The sequence below is a fragment of the Phyllobates terribilis genome, unplaced genomic scaffold (genome assembly GCF_046119375.1).
Source record: "Phyllobates terribilis strain yellow unplaced genomic scaffold, ASM4611937v1 Scaffold_1__5_contigs__length_1240528914, whole genome shotgun sequence".
Lineage (NCBI taxonomy): Eukaryota > Metazoa > Chordata > Amphibia > Anura > Dendrobatidae > Phyllobates > Phyllobates terribilis.
In genome coordinates, this window is record NW_027362761.1 from 22551828 (window position 1) to 22572870 (window position 21043).

At 41.9% G+C, this 21043-nt stretch overlaps 1 protein-coding gene across 3 annotated transcripts in view; it reads left to right on the forward strand.

Moving 5' to 3' along the window:
* The first annotated feature begins 253 nt into the window (after positions 1-253).
* Positions 254-21043, forward strand: part of CCDC124 (coiled-coil domain containing 124) — a 32355-nt gene continuing 11565 nt past the window's right edge. The window contains exons 1-2 of one of the 3 annotated variants that reach the window (XM_073658792.1): positions 254-402; positions 1849-2014. In XM_073658792.1, coding sequence (XP_073514893.1) covers positions 1856-2014 — 159 coding nt within the window. In that variant the 5' untranslated portion in view covers positions 254-402; positions 1849-1855. Of the gene's footprint in view, positions 479-1848; positions 2015-21043 lie in introns of all 3 variants that reach the window. The other 2 variants (XM_073658970.1, XM_073658878.1) reach the window with 2 other exon arrangements.

Genomic DNA, 21043 nt, shown 5'->3' on the forward strand with positions numbered 1-21043 from the left:
AATGATCTATTATGGGTCAGGGGGCATTGTTATTACACTTATTTAAGTTGTTTCCAAGTTGAAGCACTCGAGATGTTGCAAAACGGCCACTCCCAGGATACCCTGAAAGAAAGCTGCCACTTGGAATAGCTGCACAGGTCGGGGCGCCGTTAGGCGAGCACTATGATGAAGACGGCTACAACTAGCTCCAGAGTGTCACTGACTACTATGCACGCGGACCCGACCTTCCTCTCAGCCTGGGAGCGGCAGTACTACAGAAGCCGCTGTGCACCAGACATCAATGCGCGACACTGGCTGCGGGAGCGCGCAGCACTCTAGGAACACCGGAAGTGGCGTACATCTGGTCGCGGGGCAGTGACGTCACAGCGCGACCTGAGGTGCGGGCGGAAGTTGGAGTCCCGGGTGTGTAACTGTGTCTTGCAGGGAATGGGTGCGCAGGGAGCTTGGCAGTGGAGTGATAATGGTGGCATGCTGCGGGGTAGGACATGTAGTGTGAGCCCTGTGGGTTGTGGCCGCTCCCTCCTGTGCGGCGGTCAGCTACGAGGCACTGTGTGTCATAGCAATGGGATGGCAGCACACAGCGTGTGCAAGACTGTACAGGAGCGACCTAGGAGAGGCTGGATGTGTGGTTTCTATAGTAATAGGTGTAGTCCTATGGGAAGCTATAGATAAGATGTCACCATGTGTGGCGCCAAGTGTCTAATTCCCCTTTAGTTCTGAGTGTGTATGAAATGCTGTTTCTGTCCCATAATAGGTCCCTGCAGTCCTCGGGGGGGAGGAGTGGGCATGATGCTTATTTCGGCTCTGTTCACATCTGTGTTGTGGCTTGCAGCAGGCCAGGTTCAGATGGCAGTATTCTAGGATCCATGTGCAGAGAGCAATTCCCAGACTGTCTGAGGGTCTCCTAACCCAAATTTAAAGCACACCTGTCAGCAGGATTGTGCTCAGTAAACTACATACACTGTCAGGTGGGTGCTGTTAAGCTGAGCAAAATAATACCTTGGTTGATGAAATCCATCCTGTCCTTTTGTGTAATCTTTACTTTCAGTTTGGAGATAATGATATGCTCGTGCTTTGGGGTGTGTGTGTGTGTGGTGGGGGAGGGGGGGCTTTATCTGGTGCTCTGCTTACATATTCATCTGTATGCTCTTATGACAGCTTAGTGCTTGTTCACTGACCTGCCTCCTATTTTACCTAGTCCCGCACTACTAGATGCATTATGTAAAATAGGAGGCAGGTCAGTGAAGGCAGTGAGCTGTCATAAGAGCATACAGTTGAATATGTCAGCAGAGCACCAGATAGAGCCCCCCCCTCCCCCACAGGCCGCCCCGGCGCCCGAGCATATCATCATCTCCAAACTGAAAGTAAAGATTACACAAGAACCACAGGACGGATTTCACCAACCTAGGTATCATTTTAATCAGCGTAATGTTGCCCACCTGACAGTGTATGTAGTTTACTGAGCACAATCCTGCTGACAGGTGCGCTTTAAGACTTCATATGCATGCATATATGATGATGGGATATCAGATTGAGACCCATGGTCAGTCCAGCATCGCAGTTCATATATGAATTATAAAATGTGGCCTGCTGCAAACAACAACAACAGATGTGAACAAAGCTGGACATACACAAATCCATATTAATGATTCTGTATTATATGGATGCATGGAAATGGTTAACTCTGTAAACATATCCTGAAAAATACCAATGTATATCTCCATAGCCTATGAAATCAGAGCCCATAGACTGAATGATCAATATTATTACTAGCAATGTGAAAGTTAATGTCCATAAGCTCCCTTTAACTACTCCTCATATTAATCACTACAATAACTTTTATTTCAGCTAAGGGATGCCCAAAAAGTTCCAGAGTGAAAACACCAAGTCTGCGGCTGCCCGTGCCAGAAAGGCTGAGGCAAAGGCTGTAGCCGATGCAAAGCGTCAGCAGGCACTGGAAGATGCGTATTGGCAGGATGACGACAAACATGTCCAGCGGAAAGAGCAAAGGAAAGTGAGTGGTAATAAGGACGTAACAGGTTATGTTTCTCCTATAGTCATTCATCTAAAGTAGTCGGCAATTAGTTGAAACGTTTGTATGAGCAGAGTTATTGCCCCCTATTACTTCCTTTCTGTGAGTCCCTTAACACTGATCTTTTGGGCTCCAAGGATTCTATTAGGTCTCTATTGCCATCATGGGCAACAGAAGTCTGATGGAACAAATGGATGATTCTTATGTAGGCATAGCGTATAAGGAAATCCGGCTTCAAGAACAATAACAGCCAAACTTCAGTCTCACTCTTAAAGGACCAAAACTTTTTCCGCTAAATTAGGGAGTATTGTTTTTTTTTTTATTTATTTTGACAAAAATTTGTTTCATTTACCAGTCATCTTGTATATTTCCATCCCCTTCTTCCAAGAGCCTTATTTTTTTTTCCCCGCTAACAAAGGCATATAGGGCTTATCTTTTGTAGGACTAGTTGTACTTTTGAATAGCATCATCCATTTTATCATATGTTGTACTGGAAAATGGACAGAAAAATTCCAAGTGAAGTGAAATTGTGAAACTACGCAATTCCACATTTGTTTTTATAGGTTTTCTTTTTTCATTCTGCAGTAAAAAGTACAGTTGTGCTCAAAAGTTTACATACCCCGGCAGAGTTTTTCCTTTCTTGGCCTTGTTTCAGAAAATATGAATGATAACAAAAAAACGTTTTCTCCACTCATGATTATTGGTTGGGTGAAGCCATTTATTGTCAAACTACTGTGGTTTCTCTTTTTAAATCTAAATGACGACCAAAAACATCCAAATGACTCTGAATGTTATCATTCATATTCTCTGAAACAAGGCCGAGAAAGGAAAAATTCTGCCGGGGTATGTAAACTTTTGAGCACAACTGTATATGGAAAAATGATTCTTTGGGTCAGTACGGTTACGACGATACCAATCTTGCATGTTTTTTTAATTGGGTGGGGGGGGGGGAATTGTATAAACAAACAAAAAAAATTTAGCTTAAGCTGCTATTTTCCAAAGTTGGGAACATTTTTATTTTTTGATCAGTGGAGCTGTATGAGGGCTTATTTTCTTTCATGCACGGTGCCCCGATGTTTTTAATGATACTGTTTTGTGATTAGATACCACTCTTTGATCACTTCTTATTGCATTTTTTGTGGTGTTGCGGCAACCAAAAATCAGCAAGCAATTCGCATTTCAATTTTTTTCTCTTTACAGTTTTTACAGATCAGGTTAATTTAATTTTAGGTTGTTGGTACTTTTCTGGACACATTGATACCAAATGTGTGTGTGTTTTATCTTTCTGTTTTTTACATTTCTTTTCTGCAATTGGGGAAAAGGTGGGGTGGGGGTCTTCTTATACTATTTTTTAACTTTTTTTTTTTAAACTTTTTTGTTTTACTCTTGATTTTTATTTTAGTCCCCTTAGGGAACTTGTACCGGTTATCATCTGATTGCTTGTGCCATATACAGCAATACTGCAGGCTGGACGTCACATAAAAGATCACATGACTGGCACGCCAGCAGACCCCTGGCTGTCATAGCAACCCATTGGCTCAGTGCGATTGTGTCGCAGGGAAGTCAAACTAACATCCGGGCTGGATCGTGGTGCTTAAATGTTGTTGTCAGCAATTAAAGTGGAATTTAAGAGTTTAACAGCATCGATTGGCGGGCTGTTAAAGGCAGATGCTAAATAACATAGCCGACTTCATCCCTGTGTGGAGCAAGTTGTGCTTCTGAGCCCGCTCCAAAGTCCCTGACGTGCTCCATGACGAATATATTTTTCTTGGGGCTCTAAGGGGTTAAATCAGGTCTAACAAAAATCAAACTTTGTCCTATATTCATCAAACTGTTTTTGTCCAAATTCAAGTGTAAAACTGTTTGAAATATTGCTACATTTTTCTGCAGCTTGTAGTCTTGCAAACTTTTGGCAACAATATGCCAGTCTTGGTCAGTTCTGCGTAAACTATAGCAGAAATGTACTCCAGTCCATGACTGGGTCACCTTTTTGCGGCAGCACACATCAGCTGAGAGAAGCGCTAAATTGATTAGGAACCACACGACTCGTCAATAAATTTGACACATCCTAGAGCAGTGCACTGTTCATCGAGTAGAAAGGTAAGAGAAGACACATCTGTGGAATCCTTCCAGTTTACTTGTAGGCTAAAAAAATAACAGTTTAACAGTTTCCCGCCAACCCAGTCAGATGAATTTTTTTTTTATTTCCATACCATATATAACATTTTTTTTTTCCATTGATGGAGCTGAGTGAGGGCTTGTTTTTTACCATGGTGAGCTGGCGTTTTTATTGATACCAATATGGGGTACATCTGACATTTTGATCACTTTATTGCATTTTTTTTTAAAAGAGATTTGAGGTGAACCAAAAAACTTGCAATCATACGGTTTATATTTTTCTGTACACTGTGTTAACTATACAGGTTGATTAATTTTATATTGTGATAGATGAGACTTTTATGGATACGTCAATACCAAATGTTTTTTTATTCTTTATTTTTAATGGGGGTAAAGGTAGGTGATATGAATTTTTAAGTTTATTTAAAAAAAAAAAAAAAAAAACTCTACTTTTTACATTATATATTGCAGTATATAGGTACTGTCATGATGTAGCCCATTGCTACCCAGCGACCCATTTAAATGCCGCTGCTCTGGCCGCATCTGTTAGACACAGATGTCGGCTATACAAACGTACACTGCGTCTACTGCGTGTGGAGGAAGCTCAGCCCCTGAGCCCAGGACATTTATTTATAGGCTAATGCTGATAAGGGTTAAATATACTTATTGCCTCCCTAGCCTTCACAGATAATAACATAGAAGGTGCCTCCGGTGGTCTCCCACAAAGATACACATTTGGTTTCTATGTAATGATGGAATAGATACAAATCAAGTGGCTGTCACATTAGGGTGTGTTATTTGTTCCCTTCCTGCCAACATGCCGGCTCCCACGGACCCATTCCATTCCTATTTTGTCATTGCACGTTTATTTTCTTTACTATTCCTGTAAGATAGGTACAGAACTGCATTCACAGCTAAAATAAAAGCTGTCTCCATCCATGAATCAAACTAGATCTGGGTGTAGTCGAACGACTACACCTAAATATTACTCACCTCTTTTACTTACTTCCCTCTGCTCTGATACATCTCTTTGGAAGTGAACTTGAAATGTGTTCCAAAAATTGCATTGGGTTCAATTATACTTTCATTACAAACACCTTACAGGTCAGGACTTATTATTTATTGGTTTTAGAAACTGGAATGGATGTGTGACACCCAGTCATATATTTTTATGAGAGTAGTTATTACTATGAAATTGAATAGCTGTCACTGCCACATATTACACACAAAAAACACATGTCTAAGGCAGTGAGGGACCAATCCTAGTCAAAGGGACAAAAAAATAATAATCAGCGGATGTGACATGATTTATGTCCTTCTACTTCATGCATGTGGGTGCTTATAACTGCTGCTAAATGCATGGTCCTGAATGCTGTAACTAACAGTAACTTGCCCTGTCACTGATCTGTGGCTGAGTGGGAGAATGGACAGTGGCCACATAACTCACCTGATGGGAGCAGAGTATATGCAGAACTCTTGGCATGCCCTATGTCTACGGTCCAGTAAAAAAGTTACCAATTTCAATTGCCGTAATGGAAAAATATCTGTTTTCCTCACAACATTATATTCCATGATCTCCACTTTTATTACAAATTGGGAAAAGACTGATTTATCCTGAACTAACAAAAAAGTTAATTAAAACCATATTACTAATTTGATTGTACCAAGTGTAATTTCATGGCATCGGGAATTGCGGGTCTGTGGAGGAAACACTTTAGTGGGGACCTAAATAACCTCTCCCCTCTATAGATTGGTCTGACAGTATTGTGATGTTCTAGATCCCTGATCGCTATAGTTTGTGTTAACACGAGGGCTGTGGAGTCGGAGCCCATTTTGGTGGAGTCGGTATAAAATGGACCGACTCAGACTCCTAAAATATGTAATAAATTGGTACAGTAGTTCAATGCAGTTTGTGGGGAATATTTATTCATAAGAATTTGGGAAAGTTATGAAATGTCCTATAAATGTCTGTCCTATTCCTGATCTAAGGGTCTAGACTTTTAGCTGAGATGAATCTGTACAGTAAATTTATCACTTAAACATGAGCCATGTATGAGGGAGTCGGAGTCACGCAGTCACAGCCCTGGTTATCACAAACTCAAAGGCCATGAGATCCAGGTAGTCCTTATGCACAACATCATAGGAGTGTTATAGTGCCCTCCACCACCTATTGTAAATGGGACTATACATTTGTAGTGTGTTGTCACTGTACAGCATGTCCTCCTCTCTGCTGCTGCTCCTTCCCTTTCATAGATCGGAGTCCCTTTTTCTTCATGTCCAAAATAGCCTCTGCAGAGGCATACAGAGCGCTGTGCACACTCTGAACTATGCCTTACCTGCCTTTCTCGCTCACCGGATGGACACTGGACTGTTATTATTGGTGTTTGTTGAACTGATCCTAAACCAATGGAAAGGCAATGGGAGGCTTGGTTCTGACATACCACAGCGCTCCTTGTGCCTCTGCAGCAGCCATTTTGGAAAGAGATCTCCACTGACATTTTAAAAACTTCATTGTGTCATATGCTTTTCGTTCCCCCAAAAGAGGTTTGTAGTCCCATTATTGGAGCAGACCCCAAATTCAAACAACTTAAAATTTCAGGCTACATTTTCCCTTTGGGCAAGGTGGAAAATGCTGTAGACCATGGGTCCGCACCTGTGGCTCCTGAACCATTTGTAGCTTGTGGGTACTTATTGTGTGGCTCACAGCTGTATCCCCCAGGTGAATGCCATGATCAACTGCTTCATTGTTCATATGGGGCAATATTACTTTACTAGGGGCACTCAGGGATAATATTACATGAGTGAAACTTGGTACAATAATACTTTTTAAGGGGGCACAGAATGGATATTATTAATTTATAAGGGAGCACTTGGGGCATTATTACTTTTCAGTGGGGCACTTGTGGTATGTTTACTTCATGGGATAGCACTTTGGGCATTACTACTTTATAAAGAGGCAACATGGCTATTATTACTTTATAAGAGAGCACACAGAGAACCACAGACAGCTACTACTATTCCTATGTATAGAATGTGGCTCGTGACCATCTCTTGGAATAAAATGTGGTTAATGTGATAAAGAAAGGTTCAGGATCCCTGCTTGTAGACATTAGCTAATTTATATAGCGACAGGCTTGTAGTACGGTAGTTGTCCTCTAGAGGGTACTGCGTGTTAACATTTTATAGCTTGTAATCCATAACCATATTCCATGTATGCAGTTGAACTGACAACACACAAATTGTCTTTGCAAAGAGCAGCTTTTGCCCTTGAATACTGTTGCCAGTGATGAAATACAAAGACACCTACTTTTGTGAGAGGGTGCCAAGTGATGGGTTAGTTTTGCTGCAGTGTCGCTGCATGGAAAATAATCACTCGGAAAGCAGATTCCCCAGCAATAACAGGTGAACCAGCTGCTTGGTCTCCCCACCCAATCATCTAATTGCTGTCAGGCATGGAATGAATTGAGGGCTAATGAACAAGTACTGCCCTGTGCCTGACATGATAGTTGCCTACCAAGCAAGTGAACATCCAGTGCTAAATACTCTGAACAGGGTCGACTGGATGAAGAGGACAAGATTAATTCTTTTATTTCATCATACATAAAAGCGTTTTGGGGTATGTACCCCTTTTTCAGACCAACTGATCAATTTAAATTATTAATCTGAAGGGTTACACTCCCCCAAAATGCTGTGATTAAGTAAAAAAATGAATTTTATCCACCAATGATTCTACTTGATCTGTGAGCACAGCCCTATTGACTTTCCTTTTTGCCCTTATTCTGACCCTGATGATCTTGAATACGTGAAGACCAAGAAAAATAAATTTTGGCACTTTTTGAGGCATTGATCGTATTTACAGTTAGGTCCACTGTTATGGACAGTGACCGATTCTTCGTGATTTGGGCTCTGCAACCACTATAGTATTTTTTTATTTAAAATGATACAACTGAGATGCAATTGAAGTGTAGACTGTCAGGTTTAATGAACCTCTTCACAACCCTTGACATATATTTACGTCAAAGGTTGTGTCCCTGCTTTTGATGTGGGCTGGCTCTCCGGGCCCACATCTTTCCCTGCACATGATGACTGCGGCTGTTAACCAGTTAAATCCCACTGTCAATCACTGACAGCAGGATTTAACATGCACCTTCCAGAAGCGCATAATTCATCCAACCCATGGTAACAATGGTTTGTCATAACAGCCAGGGGTCTACTGATGACCCCTATGCCTGTCATTACGATCCTCCTGTGATATAGGAGATTGTGATTTCTGCTATACATAGCAGTGCTAAAGCCCTACTATGTATAGCACAGGTGATTGGACGACCGCAGCTTCAAGTCTCCTAAGGAGACTATTGAAGTCTGTAAAAAGTGAGGGGGAAAAAAAGTTTTTAAAAATCTGAAGAAGTTCGAATCACCCACTTATGCTCTATTAAAAATCAAACCATAAAAAAACACACATTTGGTATCACTGCTTTCTGAAATGTCCAGTCTGTCAAAATATTACCGATTGGTAAATGACATAACAAGAAAGAAAAAAAATCAAAACTCCAGAATCATGTTTTTGGTTTTCTTTTGGCCTCCGCAACATTGCAATAAGAGGTGATCAAAACATCGTATCTACCCCAAAAGGGTATCAATGAAAGCATCGGCTCAGGGCGCAAAATATAGGCCCTCACCCAGCTCCATATCCTGAAAAATGAAAACGCTACTGGTCTCGGAAAATGGCGACAAAAGCAAAATATTTTTTTTCTTTCAAATTTCCTTTTTTTATTTATTTTTTTCACTTAAATACCAAACACTTATATATTTTTTTTATCTTAGTACTTGTACTGATCTGGAGGATCATTTTGCCAGTTCAGTCTTGCCATATAGTGAACATAGTAAATAAATGAAAAAAAAAAAAAAAAATTGTAGAATTGCACTTTTTTTTGCAATTTCAACGCACTTGGATTTTTTTCCAGCTATCCGGTGCATCACATGATAAAATGAATGGTGTCATTCAAAAGTGCAACTTGACCTGCAAAAACAACAAGCCCTCATAGGATTATGGGAACGGAAAAATAAAAAAAAGTTATGGCTCTTGGAATAAGGGAAGGATAACTAATAAAACGTCATGAAGGGGTTAAAGAGGTTGAACAAAAATATCCTGAGAAATGTTTAGGAATTGCAACCATTTTTCTATAAAGTCTCCTCATTTCAGGGGCTCAAAATAAATTGGACAAATTAAATTTACCATAAATAAAATGTCCATTGTTAATACTTTGTAGGCAATGACTGCCTGACATCTGGAAGCCATGGACATCACCAAACGCTGGGTTTCATCTTTTGTGATGCTTTGCCGGCCTTTACTGGAGCTGACTTCAGTTGTTGCTTGTTTGTGGGTCTTTCTGCATTAAGTTTGGTCTTGAGCATGTTAAATGCTGTTCGATGGGATTGAGATCTGGTGATTGACTCGGCCATTGCAGAATATTCCTCTTCTTTGTCTTAAAAACTCCTGGGTTGCTTTCGCAGTTTGTATTTGGGCATTGCCCATCTGTACTGTGAAGCGCCGTCCAATCAACCTTGCTACGTTTGGTTGTATTTGAGCCGAAAGTATAGCCCTGTACACTCCAGAATTCATCCGGCTGCTTCTGTCTTCAGTCACATCATCAATAAACACTTGTGACTCAGTGCCATTGGAAGCCATGTATGCCCGTGCCATCTCACTGCCTACACCATGTTTTACAGAGGATGTGGTATGCTTTGGATCATGAGCCGTTCAAAGCCTTCTCCATACTTTCTTCTTCCCATCATTCTGGTACAGGTTGATCTTAGTTTCATCTGTCCAAAGAATGCTTTAACAGAACTGGGCTGGCTTCTTAGATGTTCTAATCTGGCTTCTCTATTTTTAAGACTGATTAAGGCTGTGTGCCCACGATGGGTTTTTTAAGCATTTCCGCAGCGGCAGAAACGCTTAAAAAACGCATGGTAGAAGGCCTGCCATGTTCCCCAATGATAATCCGCATGTGTTGTGCACATGCTGCGGAAATTTCCGCTGCGGATTATCATTGTGGAAAAAAACGCAGCACTACCAATTATTTTGCGGAAGCGCTGCGTTTTCGGCGCCATTGACTTGCATTAGAACGCTTGGATTCCGCATCACTGGATCTGTACATGCGAAATCCAAACGTTTCAGTGTGCAGATGGTACCCGGGTCTGGAGAAGAGGAGACTCTCCTCCGGACCCGTGTACCATAGAAAACTGTAAAAAAAAGAATAAAAAATAAATATTATACTTACCTTCTCATGGCCCCCGGTCTCCTTGTCTTCGCTTGCCGGCAGATCGCGGTGGACTGAAGGACCTGCACTGACATCATAGTCATGTGACGGCAGATCCTTCAGTGTAGTGTACCGCGAGCTGCCGGCAAGCCAGGACGGAGCGAAGCAAGACTGCGGGGGCCATCAGAAGGTAAGTATAGATTCATTTTTTTTATTTTTTACCATTTTTTCGGTCACACTATATAAATCCATGGCGGTTGCATGGATTTATATAGTGTGACCAAGTTGACAAGCACTTTCCAAGTGATGCTAAAATCGCTTGGAAAGCGCTTGTCAATCCGCATGTGGAAATGCATGTGAAGAACGCTTCACATCCACATGTCCCTGGCAGGAAAAACGCATGTACAATCCACATGTACAATCCGCATGTACAATCCACATGCTTTTTTTTCTGCCAGGGTGATGCAGAAACGCTCAGGAAAAAATCCGGAGCATTTCTGCATCGTGGGCACATAGCCTGATGGATTGCACCTTGTGCTGAACCCTCTGAGTTTGCTCTCATGAAGTCTTCTCTTTATGGTAGACTTAGATACTGAAACACCTTGTTCCCGGAAAGTGTTCTTCACTTTGGGTGGCTGTTCTCAAGGGGTTTTTCTTCACCATGGAAGATTCTGCGACCATCCAACTCTGTCCTCCGTGGATGTCCAGGCCCTTTTGAGTTTCTATGAATTTCTAAGCTCACCAGTGTGCTTTTTTTTTTTTTTATGCAGAATGTACCAAACTGTTGATTTGGCCACTCCTAACATTTCTGCTATCTCTCTGATGAATTTTTTTTCTCCAGCCTAATAATAATCTGTTTCTCTTCAGCGAGAGCTCCTTTGACCACATGTTATGGGTTCACAACAGCAGCTCAGCTTCAAAATGCAAATGCAACAATTGGATTCAGCTCCAGACATGCTTAATTGATGAAGAATTAGAGGTAGCTACATATTAAATAGCTGTAGTTCCTAAACCCTTAATCAAATTAGGATGTGAATGTCCTCAAATGATAGCTGATAGTCTGCACTTTAAACCCATATTAATTATATAACTCTAGCTTGAATATGTTTTGGTAAACATAAAATGTCAAAACTTGTATCACTATCCAAATATTTCTGGACCTAACTGTATATTACCTGCCCGATGGTAGTGAAATCCTGAATGATGGATGACATGTTTGGTGAGTCTGATAATTGGAGTTAAAAAAAACTCTACTGAATCTAAGGCCTGACTCAAACTTCCATTTTTTTTCTCATACATAAAAAAAAAAAACTACCATTTTCATCAGTGTGCTGGATCATATTTTCATCCATTTTGGTTTGTTTGTAAAAAATCAGTGTAGCATCTCATATACTTCTCTTATCTTATACCTATTACCGGATTTTTCGGACTATTAGGCGCACCGGACCATAAGACACACCTAGGTTTTAGAGGAAGAAAATAGAAAAAAAAAATGTAAGCAAACAATGTGGTCATGATGCACTGTTATGGGGGAGGGGGTCTGCTGCTGACACCGGTACCCCTCATCCCCTTCTTGGTATGCGTGGCACCCCTCACCCAGGTATGCGTGGCACCCCTCGCCCAGGTATGCGTGGCACCCATCGTCCTTCTTCCTTGTATGTATGGTCCCCTAATCTGTCTTCCTTGTATGCTTGGCACCCCCCACCTCTCATGGGTTGTAGTGAATATTCATGGACTTTAATAGCGGGCACACTGATCGACGGGTGCTGCAGGAGCTGCGCTGCGGTACAGTGTCAGCGCTATTAAGGAAAACGAATATTCAGTACTCCCCACGCACTGAATATTCGTTTTCTTTAGTAGAGGGCTCAGTGTAGGCTGTTGCAGGCGGCTGCTGCCTCCTGTGCCCGCTGCTCCGCCACTGCCGCTCCCCCACACCAGCCACAGCCACCTTATGTAGTCCACATACATATCCATATAGTCCATATATATTTGGACTATAAGACGCACCCCCCACTTTCCTCCAAAATTTTGGAGGAAAAAAGTGCGTCTTATAGTCCGAAAAATACGGTAAATAGTAAATAATGGTACCATTGGTGTATTTTTTTCCATGAGTCGGATCAAAAACGGACTTGTCTCCATTATTTGCAGACGCCTGGGGCCCGATTCACTAAGGTGTTTATGCCTGAATTGTAGCATAAAACACCTTAAAAAGTAGCAATATTTTTGCGCAATTCTGAAGTATAAAAATATCGCGATGTTTGGTGTTTACATGCCAGTCTTGGCTAGCTACACCAATTTGGGTGGGGTGTGGCAACGCTCATCTGTCAAATTTTTTGAACAATTATGCCATATTAGTGGTGTAACTTTAGAAATGTACTCCATTCCCTGACTGGCACACATTTCTGGCGGTGACGCACGCCAGTTAACAGATGCGCCTAAGTCATTAAGCTGCGTGCATCACCTAATGAATTTGGTGCATCATCGGTATTAAATGGACCCAACTCCTAAAATATATAATAAATTGGGTATAGTAGTACAATGCAGGATGTGCTGTAAATGTTTTCATAAGAATTTGGGAAAGTTATGAAATGTCCTATAAATGTCTGTTCCTCATCTCGTCTTTTAGTTGAGATGAATCTGTGCTGCACTTTATGTACACTGCTCCAAAAAATAATGAGAACACTCAACACATCCTAGATCTGAATGAATGAAATATTCTCATTGAATACTTTGTTCTGTAGAAAGTTGAATGTGCTGACAACAAAATCACACAAAAATCATCAATGGAAATCAAATTTATTAACCAAAGGAGGCCTGGATTTGGAGTCACCCCTAAAATTAAAATGGAAAAACACACTACAGGCTGATCCAACTTTGATGTAATGTCCTTAAAACAAGTCAAAATGAGGCTCATTATTGTGTGTGGCCTCCACGTGCCTGTATGACCTCCCTACAATGCCTGGGCATGCTCCTGATGAGGTTGCGGATGGTCTCCTGTGGGATCTCCTCCCAGACCTGGACTAAAGCATCCGCCAACTCCTGGACAGTCTGTGGTGCAACGTGACATTGGTGGATGGAGCGAGACATGATGTGCCAGATGTGCTCAATCGGATTCAGGTCTGGGGAACGGGCAGGCCAGTCCATAGCTTCAATGACTTCATCTTGCAGGAACTGCTGACACACTCCAGCCACATGAGGTCCGGCATTGTCCTGCATTAGGAGGAACCCAGGGCCAACCGCACCAGCATATGGTCTCACAAGGGGTCTGAGGATCTCATCTCGGTACCTAATGGCAGTCAGGCTACCTCTGGCGAGCACATGGAGGGCTGTGCAGCCCTCCAAAGAAATGCCACCCCACACCATTACTGACCCACTGCCAAACCGGTTATGCTGAAGGATGTTGCAGGCAGCAGATCGCTCTCCACGGCATCTCCAGAGTCTGTCACGTCTGTCACATGTGCTCAGTGTGAACCTGCTTTCATCTGTGAAGAGCACAGGGCGCCAGTGGCGACTTTGCCAATCCTGGTGTTCTGTGGCAAATGCCAAGCTTCCTGCACTTTGTTGGGCTGTGAGCACAACCCCCATCTGTGGACGTCGGGCCCTCATATCACCCTCATGGAGTTGGTTTGTAACCGTTTGTGCAGACACATGCTCATTTGTGGCCTGCTGGAGGTCATTATGCAGGGCTCTGGCAGTGCTCCTTCTGTTCCTCCTTGCACAAAGGCAGAGGTAGCGGTCCTGCTGCTGGGTTGTTGCCCTCCTACGGCCCCCTCCACGTCTCCTGGTGTACTGGCCTGTCTCCTGGTAGCGCCTCCAGCCTCTGGACACTACGCTGACAGACACAGCAAACCTTCTTGCCACAGCTCACCTTGATGTGCCATCCTGGATGAGCTGCACTACCTGAGCAACTTCTGTGGGTTGTAGAGTCCGTCTCATGCTACCACGAGTGTGAAAGCACAACCAACATTCAAAAGTGACCAAAACATCAGCCAGAAAGCATTGGTACTGAGATGTGGTCTGTGGTCCCCACCTGCAGAACCACTCCTTTATGGAGGGTGTCTTGGTAATTGCCAATAATTTCCATCTATTGTCTATTCCATTTGCACAACCGCTTGTGAAATTGATTGTCAATCAGTGTTGCTTCCTAAGTGGACAGTTTGATTTCATAGAAGTTTGATTTCCTTGGAGTTATATTCTGCTGTTTAAGTGCTCCCTTTATTTTTTTGAGCACTGTATATGCTCAGTAGTGAGGCCGGGCTGTGGAGTCAGTCAGGGAAATTAAGGAGTCGGAGGTTTGGCTTACCGACTCCACAGCCCTGGCGCGGCGCCAGCCACATCGCCAACTGTGCGGAGTACAAGAAACTGAACCAAAACCAAAGCCATGGCCAGCACACATGTTAGTATAAGTGTAATATGTAGGTACACATGTACGCTGTGGCTATTAGTAGACAGCTGTAACCTAGAGTAAAAACCATGCATAATGACACTACATTGAGTAAATAGTAACACATGTAAAAAACATAGGGTACTTGGTTAACATTTTTAACATGTTACTATTTACTTACAGTAGGGTTTCTATGCATTGCTTTTATTCCAGGTTATATTTGTCTGTTAATGGCCACACCTACATATTACACTTGTACTAATGGATGTGCTAGCCAATAATGGGTACGTGTTCCATCTGTAGATCACGTATGTGAAAAACAGGTGTGTGAGTGAGGCTTTAAGAGTCACAGGGTACATCGTTGGTTTCAAGTTGTGCTGTTGCTGAGGCTGAATTGTGGAACCAAGATTGATTATTCCATAGCTTTCTTCCTAGCATGTAAGAGTTAATAGAATTTAGGACATCTCACAGCTCAAAAAATTGAAGGTTTAACTGGGACACAGTCATCTGCTGCAGGGCACCATTATAGCAGACAAATTGGTATATTGTTTTGTCAGACTTGTGTTCTAAGACTTTCTGGACTAGAGGCTAATGAATAAGCATATATGCTGGCCATTCAAGGGGACACAACTTAGGAGATGTTTTATCTCTAACCCCTCAGGGTGTTCAGTTTTAATCCATACAGCTTAATTTTCTGCATGGAGAAAGCTTTCAGGATTTCTCCATTACCTTGTAGTTTTTAGATGTTGCAAATGCTTAAGACCCTTAAAGAAAGGACATTGCCTATAGCTAAATAGAGTTTCTCCCCCACCATTTTTAAACAAGTTGGCATTTTTTCAGTTTCCGTACGTGATGTACAAACCTCTAATGTATTAAAATATTGTTCATAGCAAAGAATGTGCACTCTTTTTTATCATTCACTTTTAGGGCATGTGCACACAGCGTCTCAGATGCCGGCGTATCTGCTGAGTTTTTTCCTGCAAAAAGAGCGCCTCAGGAAAACGCTGATGGTATATTTCCTGAAGCGTCTTCTTCTACATCTTTTCTGACTGCTTTGCGTTTTTGATTCAAGTTGTATGTATTAATAGTGAGTGGCTTCCAAGGCAAAGCCGAGAGAAGAATGGTCAGGTAACTGTTTTAGCTGCTTTGCGGAACATATGCAGAGCAAGTTCTTTTTACCTTGCTTTGCATATGTGCATTTTTTTGGTGTATTTTTAGTGGTTTTTAATGCGGGTTCCAGACAGAATTCACCTTGAAAAGATATGGGGGGCTATGTGGGGTGTGCACTTATCTTAATGAATCAGGCAAGGCGTGAAATGACGTGGGCCTCACCACAAATCTTACTCCAGTTAGAGACTGAAATACAAACGATTTCTGGCGTAAGGAACGCCACATCTTGTCGTGGATTAGACGAACTGTGCCATCTCACCGCTGTCCCGCCCCAGCTTCTTCCATTTTGACAAAGTTAGTAGAAACTGGTGTGAAAGCAACAGAAGTTGAGACATTTTTGCGCAACTCTGCATTTCACAAAAATTTTGCGACTTCAGGAGCGATTTACGCAAACATTTTAGTGTAATCACTTTGACTAATGAAAGTCATTGTGTGCACATACCCTTATAATAATAGCAAAATAGTGTAATATACTTTAAAGGAGTTGTCTAGGATGTAAAAAGGTCTTTGCTTACTTCCTGTAGAAATTGCATCAGTTGCGTTCAAGAACCTTCATTAGCCAGTCTGTAGCCACAGTGGTGATGATTTTGCACAGACTGGCTGCAGTGGTCACCTCATGTACTTGCAGTGCAGAGGATATATTGCATATCATCGATGCAGAGAAGTAAACCGAGACCAGCTAAAGGAGCACCAGTGAGTATTGTTTTATTGTTTTTATTTGTTATCCTATCAGGTTTTGTTTTGTTGTTGATCTTGTATTTTGTTGGGGTTTTTTTGTTTTCTTTTAATAAATCCTAGACAACCCTTTTAAAGCAATGTCTACTTCTGTAACAAATTTAGTTTGTTCCACTACATCTGTTCCCTACATCTTACCAACACACATTTGGTACTCGTAAAGAAGGACTTATACTGGCCAACATGACTGTAGGATGAGATTACGCATCGCTTGGTTGTAATCCACTACAAATTTGCTTCATTTTTTTTATTTTAGCTGCACACTGCAATATGACACACATTGTTTTTTTTAATAAGGTAGTCTTTGTGTAAGAACTTCTCTAAAACATGTGACAGCAGATCTAAGCAAGCAACTCTTCCAAAAATTATTATTATTAATATAGTTATTATGGTAAAACATTCAATAAAGTAAGGAGTTGTGCACCTGTAATCTCTCTTCAGTTGTGTCGGAGAGAGTAGAAAGAGGGTTTAAGGATATCTCTCAGTAGGATCAAACCTCCTAAGCCTTCTATATGGGCATGCAGGTCAGAGGAAGCTGAATAACATTATACCTGCAATCTGATTTCTTATTTCAGAGGAATCCACTTTTTTTATTTTGTAGAGATGTTAAGATCTATGGGCTGCACACAGACCTCTCTCCAGAGCTTGTTTTAAATCAGGGGTGGGAAATCTTTTTTTCTGCCTAGGGCCATTTGGATATTACTACCATCCTTTGGAGGCCGTATAAATTGCGCGCTAACTCAGCCCACAAAGTACGTCCCAACACTGCCACTGGTGTCAGGGCGTAATCTTTCATTTCACACGCCTCAGCATTCAGTAGTGAACACTGTGTGTGCCGGCTCACAGAGCAAGAAGAAATTAATGGGCCAGCAGCTGTCAAAACACAGCTGCCGGCCCAAGCACTGCGATCCCCGTGAATCTGCCCGGGGGCCGGATAAAAGGTGATTGAGGCTGTGGGCCTGAGGTTCCCCACCCTTGGTTTAAATCAAAGGAGGCGTTACCAGTGTGAGACATGTAGATCAGGAGAGCAGACTGTCCGTCATTCCATGTCTCACATTATTAACGTCCCCTTTCATTAAAAATGAGTTCTGCAGGCAGATACCTAGTGAGATCCATGTCCGACCCATAGATCTTAACAGCTCATTTACATAATGTGAAAATGTGCATTACTCTGCAATCCAATCGTTTGTTAAAGAGATCAAAGTTTCATTATATTCAGCTTCCTATGACCTGCATGCCCAAATAGACAGCTCATGATGGTTGATGCTACTGGAAGGTTCCCTTTAAGAAACATCGGGTTGGCCCAGAGCCCACAGCACATCAAGCATAGGGGCAAAGTGCATTTAGATCGTACGGTCTAGAATTTACTGTGGATGTACCCTTCTTTTCCTGCTGACTGGAAAGATCTACTCTTCTTAGTTTTAGACTTCACACTCCTGGCACTAAACGTATGACTCTGACTCCGATCGTTCATATAGCTATGTAACTAAAACATACGGAAATGAAATGGCAAGTTTTCATAATCTAAACTGCATATCGCTTGGTGTTTCCTGTATGTGCGACATAACAGCACTTCCATTGCTTTTCCTCTTTTTAGATTTGAACATTGGCTGTGGACTTTTAGTAAACTATACAGATGATAAAATACATTTATTATACGGATGTCAGTCACTGCTTTTATTGATGCCCTCTGCTGGATGGTAAAGAGGGAAAACTTATACCTGCTCTCATTGTAATGTTTCACTCCAGGTGATACTTGAGACATGGAAATTGTGCACTCACTGGGGTCTCTTCTTTCCACGATCTCATTATACAGGGCAATTAATAAAATGGCTGGAGGATGAACTCCAGCCGAGCTCCTAAAAGACAAATCAGAACTGCCACATGACTTGGCAAGAAGAAGCACTTCCAGTCTGGACGAGTAAAGGATGTGGTGTTCTGCCATATCGACTGGTGTTTTAGGCAAACTCTTGGTATCCTGTTTGTCTAGACACTTGTTCCTGCCATTTGTCATTTTTTTGCGTCGTATGTTCTCTTCTGCTTGGGCAGATTTTTTTCCAGCATTGAACATTGCTTACCAAATTAGTCATGTCATCGCTTCCTTTGTCTTCTTTAGGAGTAGAGCTTTTATTAAACACTTGATCAGACAGCTATAGAACTGGCATTAATAATTCAAAGGACACATCATTAAGTGTGCATAGCAATGTGACACCAGGATACAGAGGGAAGTTAAATCACTTTTGGTCTTCCAAGCACAACATGCTTTACAGGTAGTAAGTAATCTGTAGGGATTTCTTGATAATGTCTAGAGATATGAAAAGGGTAGTCCATCTGTCTTTTTCATTTTTGTAACCCCCAAAAATAAGATATTCTATTTAAAATATACGTAGTATGGTCCTCCACACTTTTTTTTTCTTTATCCCCATGTCACTACTGTTTGACATCATGGTCGTTCAACTCAATTCTTGGCCTCTGCTTCTAGGCTTAAGTGGCCAGAATAAAGCCCATTCATCAGGTAACTAATGACACTGTGTCCTCATCCCTCTATTCAGTATCAAGTGTATCCGGGACAAACACATTAAAGAGAACCTGTCGCCAGGTTTTTCCCATATAATGTAGGTCCAGCACCTGTAAGCCCTCATATACTTCATTTTAGAATGCTGTATATAAGTTCCCAATGCGCTGAGCATAATACAAAAAAATACATTTTTTTATACTCTCTTATGGCGCGGTCTGATGGGCGCCTCTGGTCTTGGTCTGGTGCCTTCTCTCTTCTTACGATTGCCGTCCCCCTTCTCTGCTTCGTGTGGATGATGCGTCCTACGTCATCATCACGGTGTCCTCCCATTACTCTCCTGCGCAGGTGTACTTCTCTGTGCCCTGCCGAGGGCAGAGCGAAGTACTGAGTACTGTAATACACATGCGTGGGGCAAGAGCACATGCGCACTACAATATTTTGCTCTGCCCTCGGCAGGGCAGAGAGAAGTACACCTGCGCAGGAGAGTAATGGGAGGACACCGTGATGATGACGTAGGACGCGTCATACACACAAACCAAGGAGGACGGTGATTACAAGAAGAGGGAGGCGTCGGACCAAGACCAGCGACGCCCATTGGACCAGACCGCACGGTCGGTGATTATAATAAAAGCTATTTTTATGTTATGCAGAGCGCATTGATTGGGGACATATATTGTGCATTCTAAAATGATGTATATGAAGGATTCCAGGAGCTGGCCCCTTGTCCATTTTTTTTTTTTTTTTTTTTTTTTTTTTTTTTAAATGGATTTCAGCTGGATCCGTTTTTTTAACATTGAAGTCTATGGAAAAACACATCCATTAATTAGCCATCTCTTGTTCTCCCATTTGAAATCGATCCTTTTTTTGCTTACTGGAAGTAGAAAAATAAATATTTAACAAATACTACTCTACATGTGAACTTTCAAGTAATCATCTATTTAAAACTTATCCAGTAAGCAAAACATGGATCTGTTTCAAATGGGAGAACAACGGATGGCTATTGAACTGATCCATTTTCCATAGACTGTAATGTTAAAATAAACGGATCCAGCTGAAATCCGTTTTTATTTTTAAAACTAACAGAAGTTGTCTGCACAAATTTTTTTGCCATACGGACTGCTTCTGGATCTGTTCTAATGGATGATTACTGGGCATGTGAACATAACCTTACTCAAAGACTCCCTTTAAATGAAAAACACCTTTTATATGTGTGTGTGTGAAGCCCTGATAATGGCTGTATAGTTTCGGCAGTGATTCCCAGGAGCCATCCTATTTACTTGCATAAGAGCCATCCTACTCCTATTGAAAAAGGAGGTAAGTCACTATCCAGGATCTATTGTGCAGATCATGAACGCTACCAATAACCCAGCCAGCAACGTAATAATTAAGACAGTGGTAATGCAGCCAGTGCAGCTGTGCTGTTTTTAACACCACGTTTCCAACTCAACTCGGGAAAGAGGGGTGATAAACGGACATTTGATTGGAACAGCGTTCCCGTTATTACACAGAGACCTGCGGCCAAGGGAAACTTCAGTCAGTGTACACTGCTTTCCTGTGTTCTCCAAGGAGGTGCTGTGAGCAATACAGTAGAGCATAGACAGCAGCCCATGAGCTTCAGGCAGTAGACCATTCCAATGGCTTGTCACTGTCCATCCTTGGAGTAAAGGATGTCGTTAACACCCCCTTGGGCATGGTTTATAGGATCTGAGGCAGGCTTAGTCTAGAAGAAGCAACTGCCCACATATTTCTTTTCCATATAACGAATGGCACATAAAAGATGTAGTTTATAATACTGAAATATTTCTGTATGACATAAAGCATTCTGT